The 27,186-nt window shown below is 36.4% G+C and overlaps 3 protein-coding genes and 2 long non-coding RNA genes across 7 annotated transcripts; 2 read left to right on the top strand and 3 right to left on the bottom strand.

Annotated features, from left to right (window-relative positions):
- Positions 1 to 2,316: 2,316 nt before the first annotated feature.
- Positions 2,317 to 3,195, bottom strand: LOC140803696 (uncharacterized). Its single transcript, XM_073159590.1, has one exon. It carries the CDS (start codon positions 3,193 to 3,195, stop codon positions 2,317 to 2,319), a length of 879 nt encoding a protein of 292 aa, XP_073015691.1.
- A 625-nt stretch (positions 3,196 to 3,820) lies between these two features.
- On the top strand, positions 3,821 to 4,527 carry LOC140803707 (uncharacterized). Its single transcript, XR_012111918.1, has 3 exons — positions 3,821 to 4,005; positions 4,112 to 4,170; positions 4,274 to 4,527. It is a non-coding gene; the product is annotated as an uncharacterized lncRNA (long non-coding RNA).
- Positions 4,528 to 6,352: 1,825 nt separating this feature from the next.
- LOC140842606 (polyadenylation and cleavage factor homolog 4-like) lies at positions 6,353 to 14,169 on the bottom strand. Of its 2 annotated transcripts, XM_073210620.1 has the most exons (7): positions 13,409 to 14,169; positions 11,805 to 11,906; positions 11,293 to 11,550; positions 10,495 to 10,614; positions 7,447 to 9,171; positions 7,179 to 7,226; positions 6,353 to 6,879 (listed from the first exon to the last, which is right to left on the bottom strand). In XM_073210620.1, exons 1-6 carry the CDS (start codon positions 13,796 to 13,798, stop codon positions 7,212 to 7,214), a joined length of 2,610 nt encoding a protein of 869 aa, XP_073066721.1. In that variant the 5' UTR covers positions 13,799 to 14,169; the 3' UTR covers positions 6,353 to 6,879; positions 7,179 to 7,211. The 2 variants fall into 2 exon arrangements, with proteins under 2 accessions (XP_073066721.1, XP_073066722.1); XM_073210621.1 differs by lacking the exon at positions 10,495 to 10,614 and having other exon boundaries at positions 13,409 to 14,168.
- Positions 14,170 to 15,301: 1,132 nt separating this feature from the next.
- LOC140842605 (uncharacterized) lies at positions 15,302 to 17,954 on the top strand. Of its 2 annotated transcripts, none has more exons than XR_012120448.1 (3): positions 15,302 to 15,404; positions 15,692 to 15,775; positions 17,455 to 17,954. It is a non-coding gene; the product is annotated as an uncharacterized lncRNA (long non-coding RNA). The 2 variants fall into 2 exon arrangements; XR_012120447.1 differs by having other exon boundaries at positions 15,692 to 15,874.
- On the bottom strand, positions 16,654 to 27,186 carry LOC140842604 (DNA glycosylase/AP lyase ROS1-like). The gene is given in 23 exon segments (XM_073210619.1): positions 16,654 to 17,177; positions 17,961 to 17,999; positions 18,082 to 18,196; positions 18,282 to 18,347; positions 18,449 to 18,588; positions 18,752 to 18,809; positions 18,902 to 18,938; positions 19,084 to 19,548; positions 20,285 to 20,367; positions 20,462 to 20,498; positions 20,602 to 20,670; positions 20,744 to 20,835; positions 20,912 to 20,996; positions 21,072 to 21,151; positions 21,274 to 22,375; positions 22,474 to 22,564; positions 23,434 to 23,648; positions 23,650 to 23,815; positions 23,897 to 24,683; positions 24,685 to 25,718; positions 25,909 to 26,534; positions 26,701 to 26,829; positions 26,964 to 27,186. Coding segments are annotated over 21 exon segments (5,271 nt in total). The 5' UTR covers positions 26,300 to 26,534; positions 26,701 to 26,829; positions 26,964 to 27,186; the 3' UTR covers positions 16,654 to 17,058.

Here is a 27,186-nt window from a genome sequence, read left to right as displayed (position 1 = left end):
CTCCTCACTCTTTATTTAAAAAAAAATAATATAAACGATATGTGTCTTCATCGCTCTTCCAATGTAGCCGGTTATTGCACCAACAAAATGTATAATATGTAATCATAATGCTAATCTAAATACGATGGATGATGTTGTTTGTAGGATTGAAATTTGATAAGAAAAACAAGAAAAAAACTACGAAAATGGCTTGTAGAGGCAAATGTTGAACATTTTCTCCTTAAAAAGAATTTGCTCCTCAAAGGTTTGTGGCAATCTTTTCCTAAGATACAACTACAACTCTTGGATAATGAGCACTCAAATATCCAAGTTCTATAACAAATAAATGAATGGAACTCTCTCTTGTTGAAGAAGGAAGAAGAACAATATGCAAATGAAATTACGTGTTTTTTATTTTCAATAAAAACAATTATTTAATGTTTTTCATGTAAAAAGACACGATCTTTCATTTATAGGGGTGTTCCTTGATCATGGTAACTGACCACAATCATCAAACAGTGCCAAGGAAATGAAAACTATCAGAAAAATTCAAAGGGACACGAAAAACAAACGCGCGCGTTGTTCACCGATTTTTTGTATAACTCGGTTTCCGTCTTTACATGATTCGACTACTCGTTTGAACGGATTCTTTCAACATTTTATGAACTCGTTTCGAGTTTAGTTCAGAACCACTGAACTTCATATTCGTTCATTAAGCTTCGTGTTTCGTTTCGAATTGTTCCAATCAAACACATTGACTAATCTGTTTAATTTTCATTCATTAAACATCAAAATTATCCACGGATGATGAATTCAGTTTTAAATAAAAAATTTATAATACCAGAAATAAATTAACATAAAATTGTATTTGTTTTGATTCCTTATTCTCAAATCATATAAACGATAAATTCGAATTATTGTCGAATTACATCTCAAATTCTTGATAATTAAAATGTGGCCTAAAAGCATTCCGCTCGTATATATATCCAATGGACTGTGCATGATTGAAATGATTTGCATACCACTTTTTTCTTTGACTTCGCCGGTAAATATCATTATTATTTTATTTCTGCAATCGAATCAAATCGTAGAATAAAGTTTATTAATAATATTCTAGATATGGAAAAATGTAATTAATGAGGATTTTTTTTTTTAAATATCGAAAAGTTTTATATATGTAAATAAAATATTGAATTCAGATTTATTCGACTCTAATAATTTGTGTTTTTTACGTTATTTAATGTATTGCATAAAATTGATATTAAGTCTTGAGTGTGTCTCATTTGAGACCATTCCACAGATCCTAATCTGTGAGACGGGTCAACTCTATCCATATTCAATAAAAAGTAATACTCTTAGCATAAAAAATAATACTTTTTCATGTATGACTCAAATAAGATATATGTCACACAAATACGACCTTTGAGACCGTCTCACACAAGTTTTTACCTTAAGTCATTTTTGTATCTATTGAACTAACTATTCAGATAATATTATTAATATACCGAATATTGGATACGATAAATATTGGATTCGAATTTTACAAATAAAAAGAATAATTACTGCAATAATTTTTTCACCAATGTAGAAATTAGTTTTGATACAGTGCGTTTGTACTAAACAAGGTTTAAAAAAAAGAAAAAAAAAAGAAGAAGAAAGAAAGATGAGGTATAGCACCTGCAAGAGGGTATAAATGTTCTAGACAGCTGGTCTACCTTGGAAACGACAATAATTTACATGACTATTTATTTATTCTACCTGATTTTTAAGTAGTTTTAGATTAGAGATGGCAAACTCAACCTTGTATTAAACATGTCACGACGAAAATATATTTATATGAAAACATGTAATTATATATTTTTTATTAATTATTATCTGTGAGGCCGGTCAACCCTACCAATAGTCACAATAAAAAGTAATATTCTTAACATAAAAATTAATACTTACTTTTTCATGGATGACCCAAATAAAAGATTTGTCTCACAAAATATGTCCCGTGAAACCGTCTCACAAAAGTTTTCGTCATGTTCAATTTAATTGAAATCCAAAATTTGATGGAATTTTAATTTTACTTCTACAAAAATAACTCATATAAAAAGTAAATATTAAAATAACTTATTTATCAAATATTTCATTTCCGATTTTCAGATTTTCGCTTTCATTTTCAACAGCTATTCATTGATGGTTTTTCTTCACTTTTACATAATTTATAAATTTAATCACTTTATTTTGAATTCACATGTCAAATCATTTGGCTAAAACAATAAGAGAAAATATTTGAAATGTCATATGTTGTCAACACTTATTTTTTTTTGACAGCAAAACTTGTAATTTTATTCAAATAATGTCAAGGTCCAAGATTACAAGATTTACTACCCAAAGAAGAAAATTTCCTGGCATCCACACAAACGAGGATGAGGAAGAAATAGCAAAAGAAGCTAATGAATGTGCTACTTTATTCGCTGAGCGCATCACATGGCTCAACGTTACGGAATTATGATTACACATAAGTCGTCTGATATCGGTTGCAAAAGTGCCAGCATAGCTAAAGTCCTCTTCTGGACGTGTGACTGCTTGCACAGCCAGAAGAGAATCCGAGCAAATTTGATTAAGTTGAAGATGATGATCCTGCACCAATAAGAGTCCCTCCGCAATAGCTGTTAGTTCAGCTAAAAGAACAGATTGTGGCTTAGTAATTTTCTTCCCAAACGCCAACATAGGTTGGCCCTCGTCATTGCGCACCACTCCCCCTATTGCAAAGCTACCAGAGGTCTCGTTATACGCTGCATCAACATCCAATCGCAGATGATTAAGGGGAGGAGCTATCCAAGTTTTCGGGGAATTTGTGGGTTCAAGACTTCTAGAATATGTTAACAACTTCCGGGCCTCCTGAAAATCCCGAAGCAAAGGCTCACACCAGTCCACATTCGCCACCACATTTCTGGAGTCTGAGTCATGAACCTTTTTTAGTCTCTCTGACCAAATGGCATAGGCACGAATTGCAAAAAATTCAAACTCCATTCTAGTGAGTTTCTCCTTCATCCATTGGGCAATATCCAAAACCTCCATATGGCGAACTTGTTTCAAGAACCTCCAGAAGATTGTTTCTTTCCAACAAGCTTTAACAGCCCGGCATGAGAACAAAGCATGGCTTGTGGAATCCATGCCAAAATGACACAGCGGACATGCACCAGATGTAGGGACGTGATGAGGCATCAAGTTTATCGACGTAGGGATGAGATGATGAATCACACGCCACCAAAAAATGCGAACCTTTGGAGGAACTGAAAGAGTCCATAAGAATTTCCACTAAATTTTGAGTTGTGATTCTTATATTTCTAATTTTTAATAATAAAATATAAATAATTTTTTTAAAAAAGTTCCCCCAAGAAATACATGAAAGTTGTAGAAAACTACTAGTTGTGTCATAATATGGCCATGATTTTTGTAACCATATTATACATAATCTTAAAATCTAAAAAAAATATCAACATTTTAATAATTATCTTAATTAATTACTAAACTACATCTTTAAAATTTTCAATTTTAATATAATCTCTTAATTTTTATAAAAGTATTGTTTCACACAAAATTAAACCCAAAGAATATATTATTAAAAGAAATTAACATATATATATATATATATATATATATATATATATATATATATATATACAACTTAATTTAATTTTTTTTGTCATATTTACTCCACGTGAAGTGTGAACAAAGTTTCATCTGTGAATCATGCCAAATGTTTCTTTCCACACCAACAATGGTCAAAACTCAAAAGGTGATTTACCTATTTCCCACATTAATTTGATTTTCCTTCTCCAATTTTTTTATACACTTGTCCCTATAAATTTCACCACAATCCCCTCTCATCTCTGAACCCATTTTTTTAATACAATCTTCAGTTCCTCTCCCCCACAAACACAATGAAAGAAATTTCAAAAGTCACAGTTATTTCACTCTTTATTCTTTTAATCATCTCCCACACATCCGCTCGCCTTCTCCCCACACATCAAGGTGAATTTAACACACCAATTACCTTCTCTTTGTTTGCTCCTTAATTATTTAATTTCTATGTATATATTTTGGATGATAATCCAACATGTCTCCTTTATGCAAACAGATGATAATACAGATATTAAGCTTGAGGAGAAAAGCAGCGTGGAAGAGGATTTTACCAGTGTAAGGCCATTAATTACTTGGATTTATTTTGGGATATTGTTAACAAAAGGGTATTTATATTTGTGTATCTTGAAGAATTCTGTGCCATAATTATTTTTAACAGTTAATGGGAATAGAGGAATGTGGTGAAAAAGATGACGAGTGCTTAAAGAGAAGAATGACTGCTGAAGCTAATCTGGACTACATTTACACACAGCGCCATAAAAACCCATAGGATTCATCCTGTTTAATTAATTAAATATATACTATGCTACATCACAATTCTAGTTATCTTGTTTAATTTGTTGGAAATGTTTGTATTAAGAAAAAATATATTTATTATTACATATTAAATCATCATTTTGTGTCATTTGTCAATGATCTTTTGAGGTGATAGTAAGGGAGTGAATCCCCAAGATCCTAAAGATATTAGGTTCAAATCTCACTTGTTTGAGTTATTTAGATAGAAATCTAAATCCCATTGTAAACAAAATAAATAGAGTAAGTCTCATGTGAGATCGTCTCACAGATCTGTGAGACATGTCAACTTTACATATATTCACAATAAAATGTAATATTCTTAGTATAAAAAATAATACTTTTTCATGGATGACCCAAATAAGATATTCGTCTCATAAATACGATCCGTGAGACCGTCTCACATAAGTTTTTGCCAAATAAATAAAAAGAAAAAAAATTAGTGATTTTAAAAAAACTTGGATTGAAATTGGAAAGATGATTCGGAGCAATAATGCAAATGGGGTGGCAACACAAAAAGGGGGTTGCTTTCTTGAGTCCTGCTGTCTGACCAAAGAAACAAAAGTTGACAGCACAAAAACGGGTCAATTTCAAAGTTCAAACTATTTGTTGGGAATCGATGGACTATTCGTTGACTTCACATATCTCGTAACTATAATTTCTTGTTTTTTACAATAAACAATACCGACAATCTGACAGTTCATAAATACTTTGTTTGATAATCTGTCCAACTATTATTAAACTATTTTCATATCACGGGTGTATAAATATTAACTTCCAAAGATATATAGTTCGATTTTATTATTATATAATGAGATGTTGTATTTAAAATTTTGTATTGATTTTATTTTATGTAAAATTTGATGTACAAATATTGATATACATGTAACATCATTAAAAAAAATCACAAAAAAGGAGTTGTAGAATAATAATGAGTTGTAGAATAATAATAACATCTAGAAAATTAAGCTATTATTGAGACATCGAAACGATGAATATATAAATCATATGATAAAATAGTTGAAGAAAATATCAAGTTGTTCCAACATCTCCTGAAAGGACAACGTTGTATCAGGGTATCAGGGAACTGCAACTTGGGACAAACTAGCCAATTTATTTGGGAAGGCCAAAATATAGGATAATAAATAGATAGCTAAAAATATACAAATGATAATCACAAGAGTAAAAATGTGACAAAACCTGTAAATCCAAACGAGGTCGAGTTCACGAGCTCCAACTTCTCTGTTTCGGGCAATTATGACTTAATTTCCAGATGATTCTGCATAAATAGCGGTTAAGTCGATGCTACCTAAAAGACACTGTCTCCACGTGATTTGGATGGACAAGATTAACATACATATGTGATTTAAACAAAATTAGTGGACTCCGTGTATGTATGACTAAATTTGGACCCTTGATTCTATCATGTGGATAGTGCCTCTACATGTAGAATGAAATCAACCCATTTGTTTTACGAGACCCATTTTTAAATTTTTGTTATCGGTTCTATTATCTATAGCTAATTTTACAACTGAAATCGATTTCTTCTCTGGGACTTAAGTTTTGAGCCATTATGGTTTTACAAACTCCTCGATTCACTTACATCCCATACTTGGGGCCAGTCTCGTTTTCTCAAACAAGAATGGATATTTAAATTATAATATCATCCAAAAAAACACATAATTCAAGATAAAGGGATTTCCAGGTCCTGATCAGTTGAACTCCTCACGAGAATTTCAAGGGTCATTCAACCTTTATGGCGAGTTCACAGGACAGCAAAAGAGAGCATTCACACAAACACGTAATAAGTACCCCAAAATTACCAACTTCCACCGCCACAAATTAAACAACAGATCGTCACATGAGATGCAAAAATCAATACTCATTCATATGAAAAGGAAAAATAACCATGCAAGTTTTCTGATACGTGACGTTTGACCGTCCATGATAAACACGAGTCAATCCCTCGTCAAAAATTCTCATATCCACTCCCAACATCAAGAAGTCTTGAAACTCTACAAGTAAGAAATAGCAAAAACATATCACCTTTCAAGACATCAAGATGCGCAATTCCTAAATCCATGTTGGAACAGCCAAGATTCCTGAAATCCAATGATGCTAATGGCAGCTCATTACCCCTCAGGTAATTGGAAGTGACGTGCTCATGTTGGATCTTCAGAAACACAATAGTGTATATCCCATACTTCAGAGAAGAATCGGAAGACCATGAGGGCAAAAATTAAAATACACCCCAACTTGCAAGACATCAAAAAGAAATGGAACGTTGACATTGGCTTAAAATGAGCCTCGACATGCTGGAGATGTAGGAATTGCATAAACCGTTTCTAGATCTCTTAAATGCTTTGGGATGCAATTCCGAAGCCTCGAGAGGGGAAGGAGCACATGAAATGCAAGAGTATCTATTCAGAAAATTAATGTCCTTCTGTCCTGCTTTCGATACTTCTGAACTTCCTGGAATCAATGAAACTCAAGACTCATACTAAGAACAGGCATGTCTTTCAACAAAATTAGAGACGGGAATGTATGAGCCATTGGCAACTTATGTATTTCTTTTACAGTGAAATCTAAAAACATTATTCCTTGAAAGGTTTGTAAAATAAACTACAGCTAGCAGCTTTTGAGATTCATAGACATAAAGTAAAATGTAAGCTTTTGACAGTTGATGCACAAAAATTATCTTCGCTTCCCTGCATGTGCAGTGCAAGGCTTAGAGATCACATCAAAATTCTGAAGGCTATGCTAAGATATACCTGAGACCTTGAACTATTTCCCACATCGAGATATTATGCATCATTTTCCTACAAAAGTAATAAGAGAGTCAAGTAGGATAACAGCTTTTTGAGGTGAAGAATAATACCAAATTACAATGCCTGAAGAGTGAAGACAATGTAAAGAATATATTCTACAATTTAAATGAAATATCATTTTTAAAATTTCTGCCAAGTTTTATGACATATTTAAGAGTTTTTGTTCACTAATGAATGCCCACCGCTGAAAACAAATGAAACTACAGTTTACCAGTTCGATATGACAAGCCAGCCCCAGGTCATGAACTGCCTGATCCGATATGCAGTTAGCATGGACTACAGGACCCAGAAAAGTATTATCATTAGCAGTTCCAGTCCTTTCATGTGACTCCGAGGATGGCTTTCTTAAGTAAACAGCTCCTTTGAACATCCACTCATCCCTTCCTTGACTGTAGAAATCATCAAACAGCTCACCACATAAAATACACACACACTGATTTTCATCTGCAGGAACCATGTGGTCACCACTTTCTGTTGTTTCGCCCTGACCTCCCAGGAGGTCTGTGGCACTATCGCTGTCATGAAAGCTGCCAATTCCAGCCACCCAGTCATTCGAGTCAGTATACCACCTCCTTGAAGTTATGTTGGAAGAGTTCTGCTCAGAATCCCTTACAACATGCCAATCCATGTGTCTATCAAGTTGTTCTTGACACTTGAGCCCAAGTCCACATATGCTGCACTGATGTGGGAGACCAGAAAGTTCACTGACAACAGCTGGATTAAATTTGCGAACTACATCGGGTCTGAATTCAAAGCCTATAAGATTTTTTATCTTCGTTGTTGACTGGGGCATATCGTCAGAGACCTCAGCAGCAGACTTTAATGGAGATGGCTTATCTATGATGGATGATGAAAAAGGTTTTTCATTGATGCCTGGAATGAAAGAAACTGGAGTAGAACTAGTGCTGGGAACCCCGGGACCTCTGTCCAAAGATTGATCGGATATTATTGGTGAGGTAAAGGATAATGAATCAGAATTTGAAGAGGATATTAAGCCTTTTGCTACCAATGAGCTTAAAAGGCTAGAAACTGGATCGGATACAGCTTTAACTGCAGTTGGAGGCTTTTCTGGGTGAATACCTGCTAAAGAGGAGGGAGGAGGAACAGGTGGTGATGGTGGATGGATCACCTTCGCAGGGAGCGCAGTATTTCCAAGCAAAGGCCGTGAAGGGAAATTGGCACGAGGGTCACTTGAAATAGCTGGTTGCGCATCTCCTAGAGACGATTCAAGCCCAGATTCTTGAATCGTCTTAGTCGAGCGACCTGTGACAGTACCACTATTAAGTATACCACTTTGAACTACAGCAGCTAACAAACTGCTGGTGATTGATTGTCCAGGACCAGGGGAGTCAACAGTATGCGGATTAGATCTGTCCGACGATGAAGTCACCATTGTAGGGAGACTTTCGGATGCCGAAACCTGTGACAGAAAAAGATTTTCTCCGCTGGAAGGTTCAAAACCAGAGACTTTAGTATTTTTCGGTCGAGTAAGGGGAAAATTTTTTCTCTGCTGAAGAGGAAGATTCACAGCAGATGTGGTTTGGGGATGCAATCTCTGCTTATTAGCCTGATTAACATCTCGATATGGCAAATGTTGAGAATCCAGAGAATTTTGGTCGTTAGACTCCATGTTTCTCAGTCCTGCAAGCTTTCTTGGGTCTGTAGGAGGTCCAACGGAGGTTTGCTTGTATTCACTGGCTGAGAAAGATGGCGAAGGTGGATGTTGGTGCATGAAGTTTGGTTTCAAGGATGATGCAGCTCCAAGAGTCTGTCCTTGTGGTGTACTAGAAATTTTGGGTCCATAACCCAGAGTTCCGACATGAGAGGGGTTTTTATCAGGCCCAGAAAGAATCCTCCCTTCAGCTGAAGCTTGATCATCAACCCTTGGCTCGATATCATGTACACCTTGAGACCTTCGGAGACGGCCAGCAGTGTCCTGCATAAGAAACGCCATCACAATACCGATCAACTCAAAAGAGACCGAACAGAACCCTACCTCTTTAACACTGGCCAAAAGCATCAAAAGAGAAAAGCACAGGATGGACATAGTGCACATCCGAACCATAAAAATAAGATTTTTATAAATCTTTATGAATCCGTTGGAAAGAAGTTAAGATTTTTACAATGTCAGGTGGCATGCAGGTGAACACAGCAAACACCTTTTAGCCTCTATAAATAGTCTCTCAATAACAGTTGAGCAAATAGCATTTTTCAATGGGCTAATTGATGAACTAGTTTTGCATTGGAACCGCCATTCTGCCATTATTTACTCTAAATACTGTAAGTATGTGGCATTATCCCCGTAACAAAGCTGCCACTTATAGGTTCAATATCTAGAACCAGATATCATTGAATTCAACAGTTTAAAAATGGCTGCCTCTCACCATAAATTAGCGGGACCGATCACGGTCAACAAGTAATATTTCTGAGCACTCTCCCACCAGCACAGTTGAACTTATGCATGAGTTTATGTTTGAACTTCTTTGCTATGTTTAAGTGCACTAACTACAACTCATCTACAACGACTTTGCTGTGCTTCAGTACGGCGGCTTTAGCCCATAACTACAGTGTCCCAAGACATGAAGGCACAAGCTCATTTCTTACTAAAACATGACATCATAGTGCAAAGTGGCTCACAAAGGGTCTCACAGAAAATCTTTAGACAGCTACAATCTTTGTCGACACCAAAAACCAACTGCATTTAGCAATCCGCTAAACCTTCGTTAACTTACCAGTCTTCCATAATTTCCAGGTGCCCGCGAATCTTTCGCAAAAGTCCCAGCTGCATCGCAATCAGTATGTCTAGAATTTATCTCATCCCATGTATACTCCTCTTCCTCCAAGTTCTTCCAGCTCCTATTAATTCCATCAATTTTCTTACTTACAAAGTTTTTATTGTGCTGTGGCCAGAGTTTGAAGGTTCAAATCCATGATTCGTGTCAAAACAATTGTTTTGCTGGGATATTTTCCCTGTTAAATCATAACCAAAATCATAACGGAGCCTGTCAAATCCTTTCTCTTTTGATATTCCACTCGCACTTCCAGTTCCCAAGCTTGTGAGCCCTAATATATTGGGACCATAATCCGAATGTACTTGTGCTGTGCTTGAATTTCTATCATGCACTGACTCATTTACTAGAACTCTATGCTGATGCTGTATGGACTGTTAGAGTAGAATAATTTAGAACACGGATTTCCAAAAATTAAACTCAAAACAATCCACAATCATATTTTCCACCTGTACCTTAGCCACCTGTACCTTAGCATAAGGTCCGGTCCATGTTTTCCCATAATTAATACTGGAAGTTCTCTCCTGTGCTCTAACATCATCAGTTGATTTCATACTGGCTCCATTATTGTCAATGCTAGTTCCTCTAGCCTTGATTGTGGAAGCACACATGAAGGATATATGATGCACATGAATGGTTAAATAAAAGAGATGCAGCAACAGAAAGTTTCAGATATTAGACTTTTCAACATTCTGAAAGAAATGAAAGTTACATGATTGAAAATAAATGATACAAATTTGGTATGCAACTTTAAATGTTCTGTAACGAAGTGCAAAAGCTGTGCACATCTACGAAAAGAGAAATCGATTCCAAAAAATAAACCAAACAGCTTTCTACATGTGTCAACATTCAAACAAAGAGAAGCAGTTAAGATTATATGACTACTAATTCATAACAAGGATAGGATAGCCACCATCATTCTCTTTTGTTGCATTAATTATAGCATAAACAGCTATGAGAATTTATGAGGCTCTGAATCCAAAAACGTAAACATAGGACTCCAAGTTTCAAGCTCAAAAAGAATAATTTTCTAGTTTCAATTTATAATATCAGCGAACAAGCATAACCACAAGATCCCAGCACTTTCTAAGAAAATTGGGCAAATTATAAAAGAAAGGTGTCACCACAAAGTGGCTGCCAACTCTGGTCTTGTATGATATAACTAAAAAGTAGAAAAGACAATTTAAATTGTATTCACCAGATAGCAGGCAACAGACAGATATTAAAGCTGATAATGGCATAATCCAACTGGCTTACGGGGTCCTCACCCTGGTGATCTCAAGTTGCTGCCTAGCCTCCAAATATTTGGGGTTTACATGAATGCTGGGCGTAGGGTGTTGGGATTGTGAGTCCGGCCTAGACGCTATTGTTCCTTGAGATGAAACATTGACAGTACTAGTTAATCCAAGCTCCTTCTCGATCATATGGAGTGACTGCGGAGAGAAGACTCCTTTCCAGGTGCCAAAAAGGTGGCGCATGCTTTGACGTATTGAAGGATCAACCTGCCTATAGGCCTTGCAGAACACCTGGAAAAAGCGCACGAGAGGAATAATCAGAATAATTAAGGAAGAAATTATGGAAATCAAGGCGACAAGGCATTCGACTGATAGTTTTTCCCTCAGACGCAGAATAATTATCAGAAAATGAAGGGAGCGGGGAGCCCAATTTTTGTCTCCATGAGCCACAACTGCAAAGCGAGTGTATACCATAGCAGTACTTTGCACGAAATACATACATTCCTCAAGCAACGATCTGAAACGACAATATTCACAAATTTTACCTCGGGTAATCTGGTAGCAAAGGACTTTATATAATCCTTCCCGATATTCTTCACGATACTGTCCAATAAGTACAGAGATGGCAGCTTCTGTTCACTCGGAACCTGTAAATTCCAGTTGTCAGGCATCATATGCACAGGTGGATGTCAGAGAGATGATAAAAATGACATATCTACAATGAGCCGTATTATAGCACCTGGGGACCAAAAATGGAGTTTACAATGTAACATGAACCAAGTTCTAGTTTTTGAAGTTCCCCATATCTGTCTCACAAACCGAAGAGATGGAGTAGACTCCAGAAGATTTGATTAATGATTCACAAGAGCAGAGCTGAATAATGTTCCACACAGAAAAGGTTCCAATGCATGTTCTTTGATTGTCAGAAATATAAGATAATAGTTGCTAAAAGCTCATAAGCATGCAACTAGCATCAAGGTAAGGAACAGTCACTAAGCGAACCATGAACCCAGACTGTGAAGCACGTGTTTGGAGCACCTTAAAGATTTGAGGCTTCCAAGGCTTGCCAATACACGCCTTAGATATATCTAGTATGAAATACAACTGAACAGCCATTCACATTTACTTATGACACTGATGATAATTTGTTATGTTATCATCATATAGTTTGTAAAAGAACATGTCCATGCTGCATAACATAGTTTTCTTCATAGATCCAAATTTAGAGTATGTCATAGTTGCCAAAATCGCAAGGCGCATCAAAGAGCTCAAGGGTTCTAAGGCTTACAGCACAAGGCGAAGCACACGCTTTATGTAAGTAAATCGAATACATAAAACATGAGATGCAAATCCTGAAAGCTACATTGCCAAACAAGGCAACAATTTTACGGAGTGCAATGGGTTTGTATGTTCATTCGACCAACTGCTAACAAAGAGGAATGTAGATCCCCTTGAAACAAGGGCAATAAAACCCACAACAAAAGAAAACGCATTGCAAATATTTACATCACTCTACCAAAAGGTATTGAAGACCACCTGTACTAGACATATTGCAGTAGAATTTCAGCAAATCGTTCAACTAAATATGACAAAAAAAGCTACAATTGTGGGATACAAGAGGCACCGAATATCGAAGGGTGGTCACATCAGCAGTTGCAGCAAAAGATTGCAACAATTTTTCTCACAACCCACAATATAGAGCGGCTGAGGAATCAATCTCAATTACAATTCCCAAATGCCTGAAATGTAATATGGACAACTTAAGACAATAAAGGGAACTATATGTCGGATTTCAGCACGGAGGCAATGGAAATGCTTGACATGTACATGGATTCCAGTTCAGTCTGGTCTTTCTCAATATAATTGACAACAGAAGTAATTGGTCTAATGTTAATCGAATTGATCTTTCTGCGCATTACACCCCACATCCACGATACATGCTGATGAGCTAGATTGGATGAATTTTACAGTGAAGTCAAAAAATTCTGTAGATAACTTGCACTTCCTGATATTGGCATACATCAATTTTTTTACTAACACAACTTAGTAACGATGATGCCCACTTACACTTTTCCCTATCCAACTATTTCTACAGAGAGTGGCATCACATAGGCAAATGTAACCAGCAAAATGAAATAACCAGAATCACCTCAAGAATATTGGCGCAGATAGTTGCTGCAATCGCTTTGGCCACATGTGAATTCTCGCCGGCGATAATAGTTAAGTTAGTTATAATCGGCTTCGAGTTGAAAGTCAACTCAGCTAAAGCAGTCTTGTACTGAGTCACCAGCTCATGATGCAGCTGCTGACCTAGCTGTTGAGGGAAGGGTCCACGCCCTGAGTCGCTGCTCTCGGAATGCTGGTCTCCCAGAAAACTCAAGCCGCCAGCGCTGGAATTTGAAACCACCGGCCGTTGAATGAATCCTCTGCGACCATTGGAGCTGCGATCTGATGCCGTAGGAACCTCGGTGAGCCTTGGTTTCTTCAGCCCCGGCTCTTTTGAAATAGATCTATCAGACGGTCTACGCAAATTCTCCATTCCCCTTTACAAATCACAAAACCCTGAATTCGTTCGCTGGTGAACAATTGCAGCACTCCATAGCAAACTTGCAAAGTAACAAACTAAACAAAAGAAAAAACTCATCTATAACTAACAAACTCGATTACAAGTGAAGCGAATGTTACACATATATCTAAAAACACGAAACCCTGATTCAAAATCATACAAATTGAAGTTATCATATTACACGAAAAAGGAGTTCCAGTAACATGAGCAAATGACGGAAAGCTTGCGGATTAGAGTTTTGGAGAGAAACCAATAGGGTTTTTATAGCTGAATTATTGGAATGGACGAGGCTGAAGCGCCCGCCCCTGTTGTCTTGTACGGGTCGAAGGAGCCCATTTCCCCTTTTAGATAGGAGTTTTGGAGCAAACCGGATCCGGTTTAAGTTAACTTGAGCTAAAATTTACGGTCTAGTATATATATTACCTTCTGCTATGTGTGTTGAAATTTGTAAAAAAAAAAATTATAGAGAATGTTAGTATGTATAAGGGATTTACGTAGTGCATGTATGTATAATAAATTTTTGTATTAAGAAATTAGATATTTTATTTAAAAAATTTATTATTTAATATTTTTATTACAATTTATGTTATTTTATAATTATTTTTGGAATGATTAGTGATGAGGTTATTTAAAACTTAGATAAAATGGAGATAGTTTTTTGTGTTACAGAATGTACAAAAATAGTGTTGTTTAATTGTTTTGGATATCTAATATTGAATATTAAATGAATTCAAGATATATAAGGTTAAATAAGAAAATGTATCACACCAAAGTTAGCTGGTTTAGGATTTGTCCAAACAATTATTTTATATATTATTATCGATTTAAAACCTCTAACTAATTATTTGTGTATCGAGAGATTGTTATAAAAAGTGATTTGTCATTCGAAAAATGTGAATGGATAGTGAATAGTTAAATATTGTAATTATGGATATTTCTAATCTCTAACAATATTACAAGTTTCACGGTAGAAAAAAAAAACTATTTTGGTCGGGACCAAACTAAATATCTCTTTACAATGATAACAACTTATGGATCAAGTTTAAATGTATTTTGTTATCAACACTGATAAACGATATGCTGCAGTATATTTAATAAATACACTTGAAGAAGTTTTTTTTTTTTTAAAAAAAATTGGTCGACTAAGTCTATTTTTTCAAATATCCCTCTAGTTTATTAACGAAAATGATAAAATAATAAATCCGATAAAAAATAGGCATAAATAAGTCGATTTGAAATATCATATATAGAAACAAAAATTAAATAAAACAAGAAAAATTTCTATAAATCTCGAAACTATTAATTTAATAATTTTATTATTCTTTTTTAGTGAAAATATAATTATATTATTGAAGTATACTCAAGTGTATAAAACTACGATTTTAATTAATCGAGGGTCACCCAAACTAAGGGGAAAAAAGCGCGGGTGTGCTAAAAAAAATAAAAATAAAAATAAATAAAACCGAGAACCAAAATAGACGGGAGGGAACAAGTAAGCTTCGAAGGCGGCAAAATTTGCCCTTTCCTCAGTGCTCCCGAAACGCTTCACCGAAATCTTCCGTCGCATTGCAGACGAACGGTACTAGAACATGTATACACGGCTTGTACCACACACTCGCGCATACTTTTTCACTCACAGTTTCACGCTTATAAATGTGTTTCATGATATTGGGTCAGAGTTTTTTTATTGTTCAATTTCTGTTTTAATCTCGTTGGATTTCATATATTTGATGGAATGGAGGAACTTTTATTCGCATATGCTCGGATTATGTGGTATATTTACCGTGTGCATGGTGGCGCATTTGATTGAAAACCTTGCGTTTCCTTTAGATTGTTTTGTTATTTTTTTCCTTCTTCTTTTTGCAGATTACCTGGGCTCAAAGCTATGTGCATCGAAACAAAACCTGTAGATAAAAAAAAGTAGTGGTTTATAGTGTGCCCCCGGACCAGGTAACAAACTTTGTTGGATTAGGAGGTTTTCCAGGATTTGGGAACATGCATACGAAGTATGGACCATAAATATCCACGAGGATGTAAATGAATCGAGATGTAAATAGTGGAAGTCCATCACAAAATTATTACATTTTATTATTATTATTATTATTCAACGGCTCTTCCTTTAGCTTTGATAGATAGTGATCTGAAACGCGTGCTAGCAACAACATAGTGCTACTTTCATGGCTCATTCCTCTTTTCCATTTTTTTAGGTTCATGATGGTACATGCGTCTTACATTGCCTGAGCTTAGCATTTACATTGTCCAAACTTGTTTAGCAAAACAAAACACATGCGTTTGCAGGTTTAACTGTCTAAAGTACTAGTTTATAGCTTGGGTGTCTACACTAGTTTATTGATCGGGTCTGGCTGAATCCAGGATTTCAGGTGGGATGGGGGTAGGTCGGTGAGACCAGAAAAGAAGGGTGGTTGATAAATTTATGGATACAGACTCAAATTTAGGGAAAAAATACAGAAATATTTAAAACCTTTTTGTTATAATTCCAATGTTGAATTCTTCTCACTATCTTTGGTTTTCTCGTCTGCATTGAGCATCAGCTCCAAGTTCTAGTTACGTCATATCATTTGTTCTATTTCTATTATCACACCAACTTTATTATGATGCAATATGTTAGCACATGATTCAAATTGATTTAAGCTAAGTATAATCTGAATTTTGTTACATTAATGTATTCACGCAGTGACTAACTTGTTGATATTTTATAATAATAAGATTATCCTGGCCTGAGCTAACTCAGTAAATACTTCATAGGGTTTCCCATTCACAAGAACTCTGTGCTTCACTGGATTATATCCATCGTGAATATCTTCCTATGAATAATTTGTCCTTCATCCCTTATAATTCATCAAGAAATAAAGTGGAGTACATTTTAGGCATTTTAAGAGTTACTTTGATCATGAATCAGACGTTACCATTGTCCCCTGTTCTTATTCTCGACCCATGACTACAAGCATTCAGCCTTCAGGAAAATGAACTAATCTCGTCATTAGGTAAGAGATTAAAAGAGAGACATGTTTCGAACCTCCTGCACATGGATTTTATCTTTTTGTGATGAAATGCCATCATTTTTACTAAATCTGTCTCTATTCAAGTCCAAGTTGATATATTGGGTTAAATCATTCTGCAGCTGCTTCGCTAAACCAGTAGTGAGCCATTTTGTTGTTATTGCCCCTGCTGTAAACACAATTCTATGCATGTTATAGTAGTCAAGTCTCTGTTTAGTTCTCGTCCTTCTTTCCTTTCCTTCTGACCAACTTGCTCGCTGGAAAATGCAATCTGGCGATAAGTGGGCGGGGAGCTCTTGTTCTCCTGTCAAATCCCCTAACACAGACAAACCCTGAAAAAATGGCGGACGACGATGATGTAAAGTAGGAAACAAGTTGTGTGAGGTATTATGATGTACAATAAATATCCAAGAATATAAACTTTACTTTAGTGAAAGGTATTATTTTGAGACAAATTTATGTCATCCCGTGGCTTTTCACATTTGAATCGGCTAAATACCTGTTTTGTATCATGTCTATTATTGTTTTGACTTGTCAAATCGTGTTGTTTATGAACTTCTTTGTGTGAGAATTGCTTAACAGACACCTCTGGCTAAATCTTTATGGCAGAGTTCGGAAAAGACTGGCACTGGAGATGTTGGGGCTAGAAAAATAAGCAATTAAAAAGATAGAGATGACGAATAATGAGGCAATCCAGTTGTCTTGGAGTAAAATGTCTTTTGAATGAGAATAGAATTTTATCATGTTATATCCTAAATTTGCAGTGGCATATGAAGGTATACGATAGAACGCTGACACTCATTGGAGCTGAGAGATAGTGATATCCCCAAGCTTCTACCCTTTCTATTTTCATAAAAGATGTGGTTTATATTTTAACTTTGGGTATAAAAAAAGTCTGCTTTTATTTTTATTCACTTATTATATTATGTTTTTCTTCATTAATAATCATCATATAAGATGGCCGAAAAGTTTAGTTTGGCTCCAATAATAATCCTATTCAGACGCGAAGCTGACTAATTATGACTACTTATACTACTGTATCCCATGTTTGCATCTTAAAATATAAGGTGTTAGTGGAACAGCTAAAATAAGGATAGTCAAATATCTGAACATACCTCTCCAAAAGCAATGTTGGATGCCTTCTGTCGACAGGCCTACTAAACAGTAAGAGATATCATGATGTAAATCTTTTGAAAAGTTGTACTATGTCCAGTTGCTCAGTGTTTTGCACTCTACCTTTAAAAATTGTTGGTATTGATGTCCCAAAGTACACAGTTCTCCTCGGCATGTTCCATAACCACTCTCTTGGAACATCCATTGGATTGAGGCTACTTTCATGGTCAGAAAATACCTGCAGACAACAAATTTGAAGTTTATATCGGTTTGAACATGACTTCATGAATCACTAATGAACGAAAAACTTGATTCTTCATTACCTCATTCACTTGGAAGTATGTGCCATTTAGAGGAAAACTTCCTCTCATGGCGGTCCTGCATGGTACCTGTTATGCTTTCTAATGTTAGGTTTGCTAAATTGGCTTGGGAATTTTGTTTATCAATTTGTTATGCCACAGATAATGTTTTATCATAGTATTGTTCATACCAGAAGAGTTCCCCTAACAGTTTGAGAGTCTGCTTCACGTATACTATTGCATGATGAACAAGTTTCGTCAGTGCATAGTTTCTTGGAGTCTCGGAAGCTACACCGCCTCTTTGGTTGTTCAATAGAGTCTAGAGTTTCGCCTGATATGAAATATTGGTAGACCTATTCAGTTTATAATGCAACTCCCGATGACTTTCAAAATCAATTTACCTTTTATCGGAAATTGCTCATTAGACAAGATATCTTATCACATTTCTTACATTGCAGGCTGGAAGTTTTTAGTCGGTTTATTGTTTTTCATACCTGGTGTCCATATTGCAAGTAAGTAAGGGGAAGGATCATCTTGTTCTCGTTTGTCCATCTGTATATTCAGAAATTATAATTAGTCAAGGAAGGAAGGTGTACTGATTACACGTCTTTTGTGTTGAAACAAGCTCATAGAATATCACTAACCCCTTCAAGGAGAGGGTGTGAATCTGGAAGCTCGTAGCTGTAAAACGACTTAATGGGTCAGTCAACTCATAGCATACAAGAATTGTTTCAAAAATCCCACATGACTGATTCGTGAATTTTATGGTGGTCTAATGTTGGTGCAAGCATGTTAATCAATTTATAATAATGAGAGTCTTACTTACACTTGATGTTCTGTTCTTAGTTGGCTCACATTTTTAAGTTTGGGAAAGGGGATGGAAGCATCTTGCAAATTTAAAGCTACCAAGGCTTTTGACATATATTTCTCCTGAAGTTCTGCATTTTGCTGCATTATTTTCTGCAAATTATGATTGAACTCTTCCATATTGAGTTGGATAGTAGGGATTTCACCAAGATCTTCGTGGAAAGGGTTCTCGATGTCAAATTCTGGAACTTGCACATGCTCTGGTTCTGGAGTTACTGGCACTTCAATAATAGGCTCTGGTGTAGTTGGTTCTTCAATAATGGGTTGAGTGTTGCTAACTTTCAATTCTGCATCGTACTGATTAACTTGAAGTGAAGGCAATTGCAAGGTATTCATTCCTCCAGTTGACTTTTGATCTGCTCCTTCGTTTTTTGCTGCACTCACAATGTTTTTCTCTTCTGGTGCTGGTAAACCAAGTCTCGCACTGCATCATTCATCAGATTCCACCAATTGGCGTTATATGTCAAAAACATCATAATTATATTACCTACTTACAAGTACAGATGCAAACAAGTTAAGTTGGGGACCGAGCTCGTAAAGTTCCCTGACAAGAGTTCTAGTTGGTTGTTACAAAATCATATATAATCTTTCTGTTTTCTTTGTTTAAGAATGCATTGCCTTGACAAAATAAATGTACATTGATTTTACATTTTATGTTGAATGCTATATAACATGGTTATGAGTTTGTTTTACTGATAATTGTTACTCTTTATTCTATGTTATCATATCATAAAAATATAAAACATGCTTATAAGCGTCTGTTTTACTAATAGATATGAATCTTACTTTATATCAGTATATTATTAAAAAGAGTAAAATGAATCATTAAAGCCTTGTGAATCTAAGTTGTGACCGTTTGAATTCTCGTGATTTGTCTAGAGGTGAACAATTGACTTAAGCTTGTAACACCGGATCATCTTAGGTTGCACTTTCACTTTCGAAGGGGTCTAACATTTATGTTTGATGAAAGTTCAACACAGTTTCAATTGCTTATCTACATTTGTTTGGTCACCCGTTTTTAATTATTAAAAATAGATTTAAATTTATTTTGATGCTATGCATGTGATCCTTGTCCCAAATACATAACTTCAAGAAGAGCAATTATCAGAGTCAAATAAATATAGTGGTTCAGCTGAAATAAGTATTAAATGATGGATAACCTTGCAAATGCACTAGCAAAATGTCTGCATTCTCCCCTCATTGGACATGCATTGCAATTTGGCTTATTTTTTGTGCAGAATACCTGACAAAACATGTTTTTAGCTTCAGATTTGCATGCCACATCAGCTTTCTGGTCAAATGTAGTACCTAGACATATCTGAACAATAATGCCATACCTTTCCAAAAGTAATCATTTGGTAATGCAGCTCATATCTGTAATGAAAATGCTAAATTAGATCATAGAAATGATGATGACTTGGAATATTTGGTGAGTACAAATGTTTTTGGTGCATTCATGTACAGAAATTTTATTTACAGTGTTCTTTGATCAAGTTTGCATAGCCTAGGCCACAAATATTTTTGTATGGACTCCAGCACCGGGTACCTACACAAGGAAACAACATATCAATTCCGTAAAGCTAGTCATCGCTATCGGAAGGTAAAACAGACGTGCTTACAGTTCTAGTAGGTGCAGCTGAAGTGACTCAGGCAATGGCTGAAGAGGAACCCACCCTAGTCGTACTGATATACGCCCGACATTTGTGTCAACCTTTGTGAGGGCAGAAGAGGCACCGTGTCAGTAAATCCATATCAAGGAAAAGAACTATAAGCAAGTTTAATCTTACAGGAAAGGCAAGTTGATGAAGTGTCAGAAGCCTCACACACTCTACACTCTTCAAACCTAATCCCTGAATGCTCAGCAGATACTCTCTGTAGAAAGTGAAAAATGCGTTATACCTAAGACTTGATACTTGTAAATGCTAGTTGGGAGCTCTCGTGGCGTACTTTGCTTTGTCTGGTGGAATGTCCCTCAGCCATTCCAGATCAGTGCTTCCATGATCCTTGACAATGCGATTGAGGAATCCCTACACAGTCATTACAAACGATCATCATTTGGTGGCAAGGGATCTCTGGATGCCTGAGGAATAAATATGTAATCATATTAAATTAAAAGATCTGAAGTTCTGTAGAAAACTCAACCGCAGACCTTGATTCTTTGTGCTAGCATGTTGTTCATTCCTCTGTCTTTGATAATTTTGGCAATCTCATTAACATCTGCACATCTAACAGCATCCCAATCCACAGAGTCCAATCTGTCTTCCAGTTTCTCCCTTATTTTGCTTCCTACCCGTGCTTGTTTTCTCAACCCATCCCAGTCAACTGGGTTCCGTTTCTCTTTTCCTATTCTTCCTTTTTTTGCTTTTTGTCCATTAAATAACTTGCTAAGATGATAATCAAGGTCGTATGAATTTGAGTTAACTTCCTTATGGTCAGACATTTTGGATTGATCGATTTTGCTACTACGACCTGCAACATCCATCAAATTTTGTGGACTGATTGTTACTGGTTCTTGGTCTCCCTTCACACGTGAAGTATAGCTATATGACATAATTGGTTTTGCAGGGGATGTAAAATCATTCTCATTTTGCAAGTTTAGGGTCAACCTTTCTGACTGTACTTCTCCACTTGCATCCAACGTTTTCCCATGACTGCCTTTTTCAGACATACCGTGGAGCATTGTTCCGGCCATCTGTAACAGCTTGACAAAAGAAGTAGCGCTGGAGAACTTATTTCGTTTTACTTCAGCAGTGGGCTCTTCTTCCGAGGTGCTCAATAAGTAAGATTCAGTTATTTGGCTGGTTGGTACAATGGGGGAATCAATGGAGTTCTGAGAAGAAATGACTGAAGTCTGAGAAGAAAGTGCATCATCCGATTCTCTTTGGACCCCTCTCAAGCTCATTGACTTGATTGTGATAGATTCATCAGACACAACTGAACCATTTGTGGAGATTTCTGAAAATAGGCCTCTGGAGTCTTCATGTGGGATAATGTCGACAAAATTCTTCTCAGGGGGATCAACAGTGTTCACTGTCTTGATATCATCACAATCAAAATCCTTAAGTATCTCAGGATCCTCTCCACTAATTGGCTTATTTAACAATGGTGTGTTTGATATAAATGTTTCCCCAGGATCCGGTACACATGCCTTAGGTTCTTCAACCTTTATAGTCATTTTCTCGTCATATAATTCTGAAATGTTGGTCTTTGACTTGAAGGGAAAATGTGCAGCAAGTGACATGAAGGCAGAACTGAAAAACTCAATTACATTAAAATTATCGCTTGAAAATTGAGGAGCTTAGATGTATGGAAACATTTGACTGAATTTCAAATAAAAAAATCGATTTACCTGGATAGATGATCTGAAACATTTTGAGTGAGAAAAACACCAATTACAGAGTCAACAACAGACCCCTTCCATGGAGAAAAGCGTCTGTCTCCTGTTATCAAACTTTTCACAATTTTATATTGTTTTAAAATTGTGAAAGAACTGACCCGCTGACATTATGTTAGATACTTTCTAAATGCAGCAGAAGATTAGAGTTGTCAGGCTACAGGAAGCAGATTTACAAAATGTATGGATATAAGTTTATATGCATCTCTTTCATTAAGGTCAGAATATTTGTAATAGAAAGGAAGCAGCACTATTTTTAAGACATCGTTTACTCATATGCATGCTTTTTGTTTCATCTAGTTCTTTTTACATTCAGATGCAGGTTCAGCTTGTGCTGACTCACTATTTGTAAGTTTCACATTGATAGTCAGCCATTTTTTAGGTAACAGCTTCTATGATTTTCTTGTTGTACTGGTTGAGGGAAAGGTTTTTTGCGTGTTAAAATATCTTGCCTAACTTAGTTTTAACTGGAGCGTGGTAAGAGAAGGATTTTGGTAACAAAAATAGATAGCACTGAGCAATGTTTTAGGTATAACCCTTTATCTTAATTTTATACAGACTACTTTGGAAATGCATTTTCCTTCACGTATAGAGCCAATCATATGTTTGTCTAGTGTACATTTTGGCTCAGCAAGCCCTCTCATGATTAGACACGTGATTTTATGCCAGAAGTTATATGTGTTTATTTATTAGTCTATGTATATGCGTGCAGACATGCCAAACCAAGTAGCTAAAAAAATAGAATACTGGGTTACTTTTTTGGACTGGCTAATTCAGATTATCAGTATGGCATCATTTCTACTAAATTCTATGCGAGATATCATTCAGATTTATCTGTGGGCTCCACCACTGAAGAACCAGTGACATGCCAATTTTATCACATCTATAAGGAAAACTTGATAAATGTTCATATACCTTGTATAAGATGCATCCGGGCTATAAATGAGTCTGCTCTTCCATTAAATACTCTTCTTTCTTCTTCCCACCATTTTGTATTTTCTTCATCCGTTCCATCAATGCCTTCACTGTTTATATTATCTAACAATAGTCTCCACACTCTCGTTGTCTCATCATCAAGGGCCACTTTAGGCCGATGTTGTCTTCTTTTAACTTGATCAAGTAAACTATCAAATGGGACAAGCTGCTCCACCACTTTGATATGGAACAAGGGCATAGTTCTCTTCATGTTGAACATTGTGAATGATAAGTGCCTTCTCTTTTTGAGCTGTCTGTTTAAGTTTCTCAATGTCCAAATCAATCAGAGACTTGCGTTTCCACGTTATAGTAAAGAGTGGTCCTGGGTCCAATGATGCAAACAAGTCAAAATATATCCACATTCCAAAGTTGTCTTGTAGAAAGTATTTAAAGTAGATTTTACCGTAGGGGTTGCAGGTGAATTTTTGTTGATTAGTAATATTTTTTATTGTTGAATTGCTAAGCATGCTTCGCTTCGACCTCTTCTTTTTTGTCATCTTTGGGCAGATGTCAGCTGTCAGGGTTTCCATGCATGACTGTTTCTCCAGCAAGTTTCCTATTTTACGATCTATTCTTGATATTGGTGCAGCATTACATGAAGAAGCCGGCAGTTCTTTGCAAACTTCTATCAAGGAAGCTAACTTCTGTACTCGAGCAGGGCCTTTAGATCTCTTTTTCTTAATCCACTCTGTAGGTCCCAAAGCTAACCTGGATTTAGATATCTGCTCTTTATTCTGAGTTTTATCATTTGCAAGGTAATGTTTTTTTGGATAAACGGCTCTACTTTGAGAAACAAAAGATCCCTGATAAGATTTTGATGTGTATAGCGTTCTGCAAGAATCGTCAAGAGGTTGATTTCCCAGTTTCACATGAGTGTGTGAGGTGGTCATTGTACAGTGCAAGCCGGGCGTTGGCCTATTTTGACTCTTGTCGGTTCTCTTTTTCTTGTAAATTGCTGGGAAATGCATTGTGGTAGTGCCGTCATTGTTATCTGCATTTTGTGATGACATGGAAAAGTGCGACCGCAAGGAATTGTAAAATGCACTGTTGCAGAGTTCTGTTTCAGGAGCCATACTCGTGTATTGTCTTTTTAAGCCTCCAGCTTGTCTTTCCCGTTTCATGCATGTGTTTCTACAGTTGGAATCACTTGGACTCTTAGGTGTCCAGCAGTCACTGGGTTTCAGAGTTACCTCTGCATGTAATCTCCTCTTTGTCAGGTGTTGCATCTGAGAATAATATTTGGCACTTCCCTCTGGTACATATATTCCGGTTTGTAAGGTTGTGGTCATCCAAAGAATCCATCTTCTTATGAGGTGATAGGTTTGGGATTTTTCTATTGGGTCTTGAAAGATATTCTTCCAGTAAATGATCAGAAGAACTTGTAAGTTCATAAGCATCCATGTGATTTTTCTTCATCGCTAATTCCATCTCTTCTTGCAATTCCATATCACAGTTTGCAGATGAACAACATGGGGAGCTTTCTTCTCTTACTAGGTTTTCCAAGTCAAAATACAGAGATCTTCTGCATGAACTTCTGGTTTGATCGATGGATTTTAGGCTTCTTATTTTTGGCGTACTACTCTTCATTTTCGGTTCAGGTTTGTCAATTCCTTTTGTTCTCCCATACTCCCTCCTTCTGCCTGGGGTATTCTTAGAATTAGGAACCTCGTCACTTGAATCTGTGCCACTGCTTTCCCCTTCTGATGGAATGTCATGAGTAATGCTTGCTCTTTTTCTTTGATTACACTTCTTGACTCTTTTGGGAACAATAGGTCTTTCTTTATTTGGTTTAGGAGTACGTTTAGGTTGGGCTTCTATTACGACTTTGGGCCGGTGCTTTCTCCTCCTTGGCCTTTGCTGTGGTGTTTTGGTCAAGTTAGCTTCCTTATTGCGTCCCTTGTCAGGCTTGTGATTCTCTTGCAATTGGGTGGAAGTGGTGGCACAGAACCGGTCAACATCCAGCTTAGAGTTCTTTACTTTCTCGCGAAGTTGCCTTACTTCATCATTAGAAATTTTGTTCTCTCGTGAATCCTTTTCCACTGGTACTTCGTCTATGTTTGAATCCAACACAACATATTTCTGCATGTACTCCGCTTTATTGGTCTTCTCCGGTGTTATAGGTTCAAACTGGTCTGACTTGCTGTTGATAAATGATGTATCTTTAATCATTATTGCTGATGAATTTAGGTCGAAAAGGATCCGAGAAGGGCTGGAAGTTCCATCTGCTGGTAATAAGAACATATTAAAATATTAGTTCAAGGAAAATACAAAAATACCTCACGCATGCATCCTTGGCAGACCTTTTTCATATCCTTAGTTTCCTATATATTATCAGTTTCTCATTCCAATTCATCTACTTTATTTCTTGCTTAATAGTCAAGGACATAGGAGAAACCAGGGGCATCAGGTTCCGACCTCTACATCCCGTGGTCCATTTGCCGGTGTCTTTAACCGAAATTCCACTGTATTTGCATAAATCCTCTTCATAAAAATGGGAATTCACTGCATTGTGCGGTTGGCAAAAGTTGAAGCCACAGACGTCATCCACACAAGGACGGGAAATGGTGGCTTCACTTGCTTGCCAAGTGGTGAAACTGCATGAATTGTTCAGATGAACACGGGAAGCGGCTTCATCCACTTGCCAAGCCTCGAAACCACCTCCGACCTTGAAATTCATCGCACCAGATTCAGAGCATGCAGGTACTAAATGACATTGTATTTCTTGCAAATAATCACCCAATGACCTTCCCAGTTCGGAACAATTTGGTCGGTTAACGTGGTTATCCCGACTCGATCTTTCTGTCATCAGCCTATTCAGTCTGAACTAAGTGATTTTCTTGCCAATTGTCACAGATCAACTGCTTGCCCTGTCAAATGCAGCTTTGCTGGGGTTGAAGGAATCCAAGAACCAACATTGATATCGGTTAAATGCGGAGTTGTTTCCTCATTTTCTTTCAGCCATCCCTCCGGTGTGGCACTGACCCAGGCAAGACTTCTATTTTTTCCTGATAAATTTTTATGCGTAATCTATTCTGCGTCAACTGCATTTCATGGCATATTATGAGAAAAAAATTGACAAAATTAAATCTACATCAGAAAAAGGAACTGGAAAAGGAGAATAAATAGAAGAAAGCCGCCATTTTTATGAAAATAATACTTCGATAAGTTTTTAAAATTCATACCAACTAATCACAATTGGTGACTGACCTTTCTCAAAACAAGTGAACGTAGGAATCTTCAGTTTCCTTCCTCCACGGTAGAGGCAGTAACAGGCGCTGTTAAATTAACATAATTCCTTAATTTCCTCAATACTACAGCAAAGCCTTTTCACCCAAGCTACAAGGTTATTTCACAAATTTGAGTGAAAAATAAATAAAACAATTTCCATCTCCCAAACAAGCAGACCAGTGTAGATGAAGAAAATGAGAAATTTAGAGCGATTTGGGAACCATTTAGTGAATTGAACTCACCCTAGTTGTAGGATTTCAAGTCCAGATCTCATGAAGCGGTGGAAACTAAATCAAAGCGTTGGGCTGTTTTTTTTTCTGAAGCAGTGGTGAGAGAAAGCATGAAAGTAAACAAATGGAAAGACCACTGTTTTTATTCATTTAGAGAGAGAATATTTGTGCTGGTAATTCTTTCCCGGTAAAACTCACGCATCATCATCCAATCATAAGCTTCAGTGCTAATTTT

Source organism: Primulina eburnea, chromosome 10, assembly GCF_022965805.1.
Source record: "Primulina eburnea isolate SZY01 chromosome 10, ASM2296580v1, whole genome shotgun sequence".
Taxonomy (NCBI): domain Eukaryota; kingdom Viridiplantae; phylum Streptophyta; class Magnoliopsida; order Lamiales; family Gesneriaceae; genus Primulina; species Primulina eburnea.
This window is presented reverse-complemented; position numbering and strand designations above follow the sequence as displayed.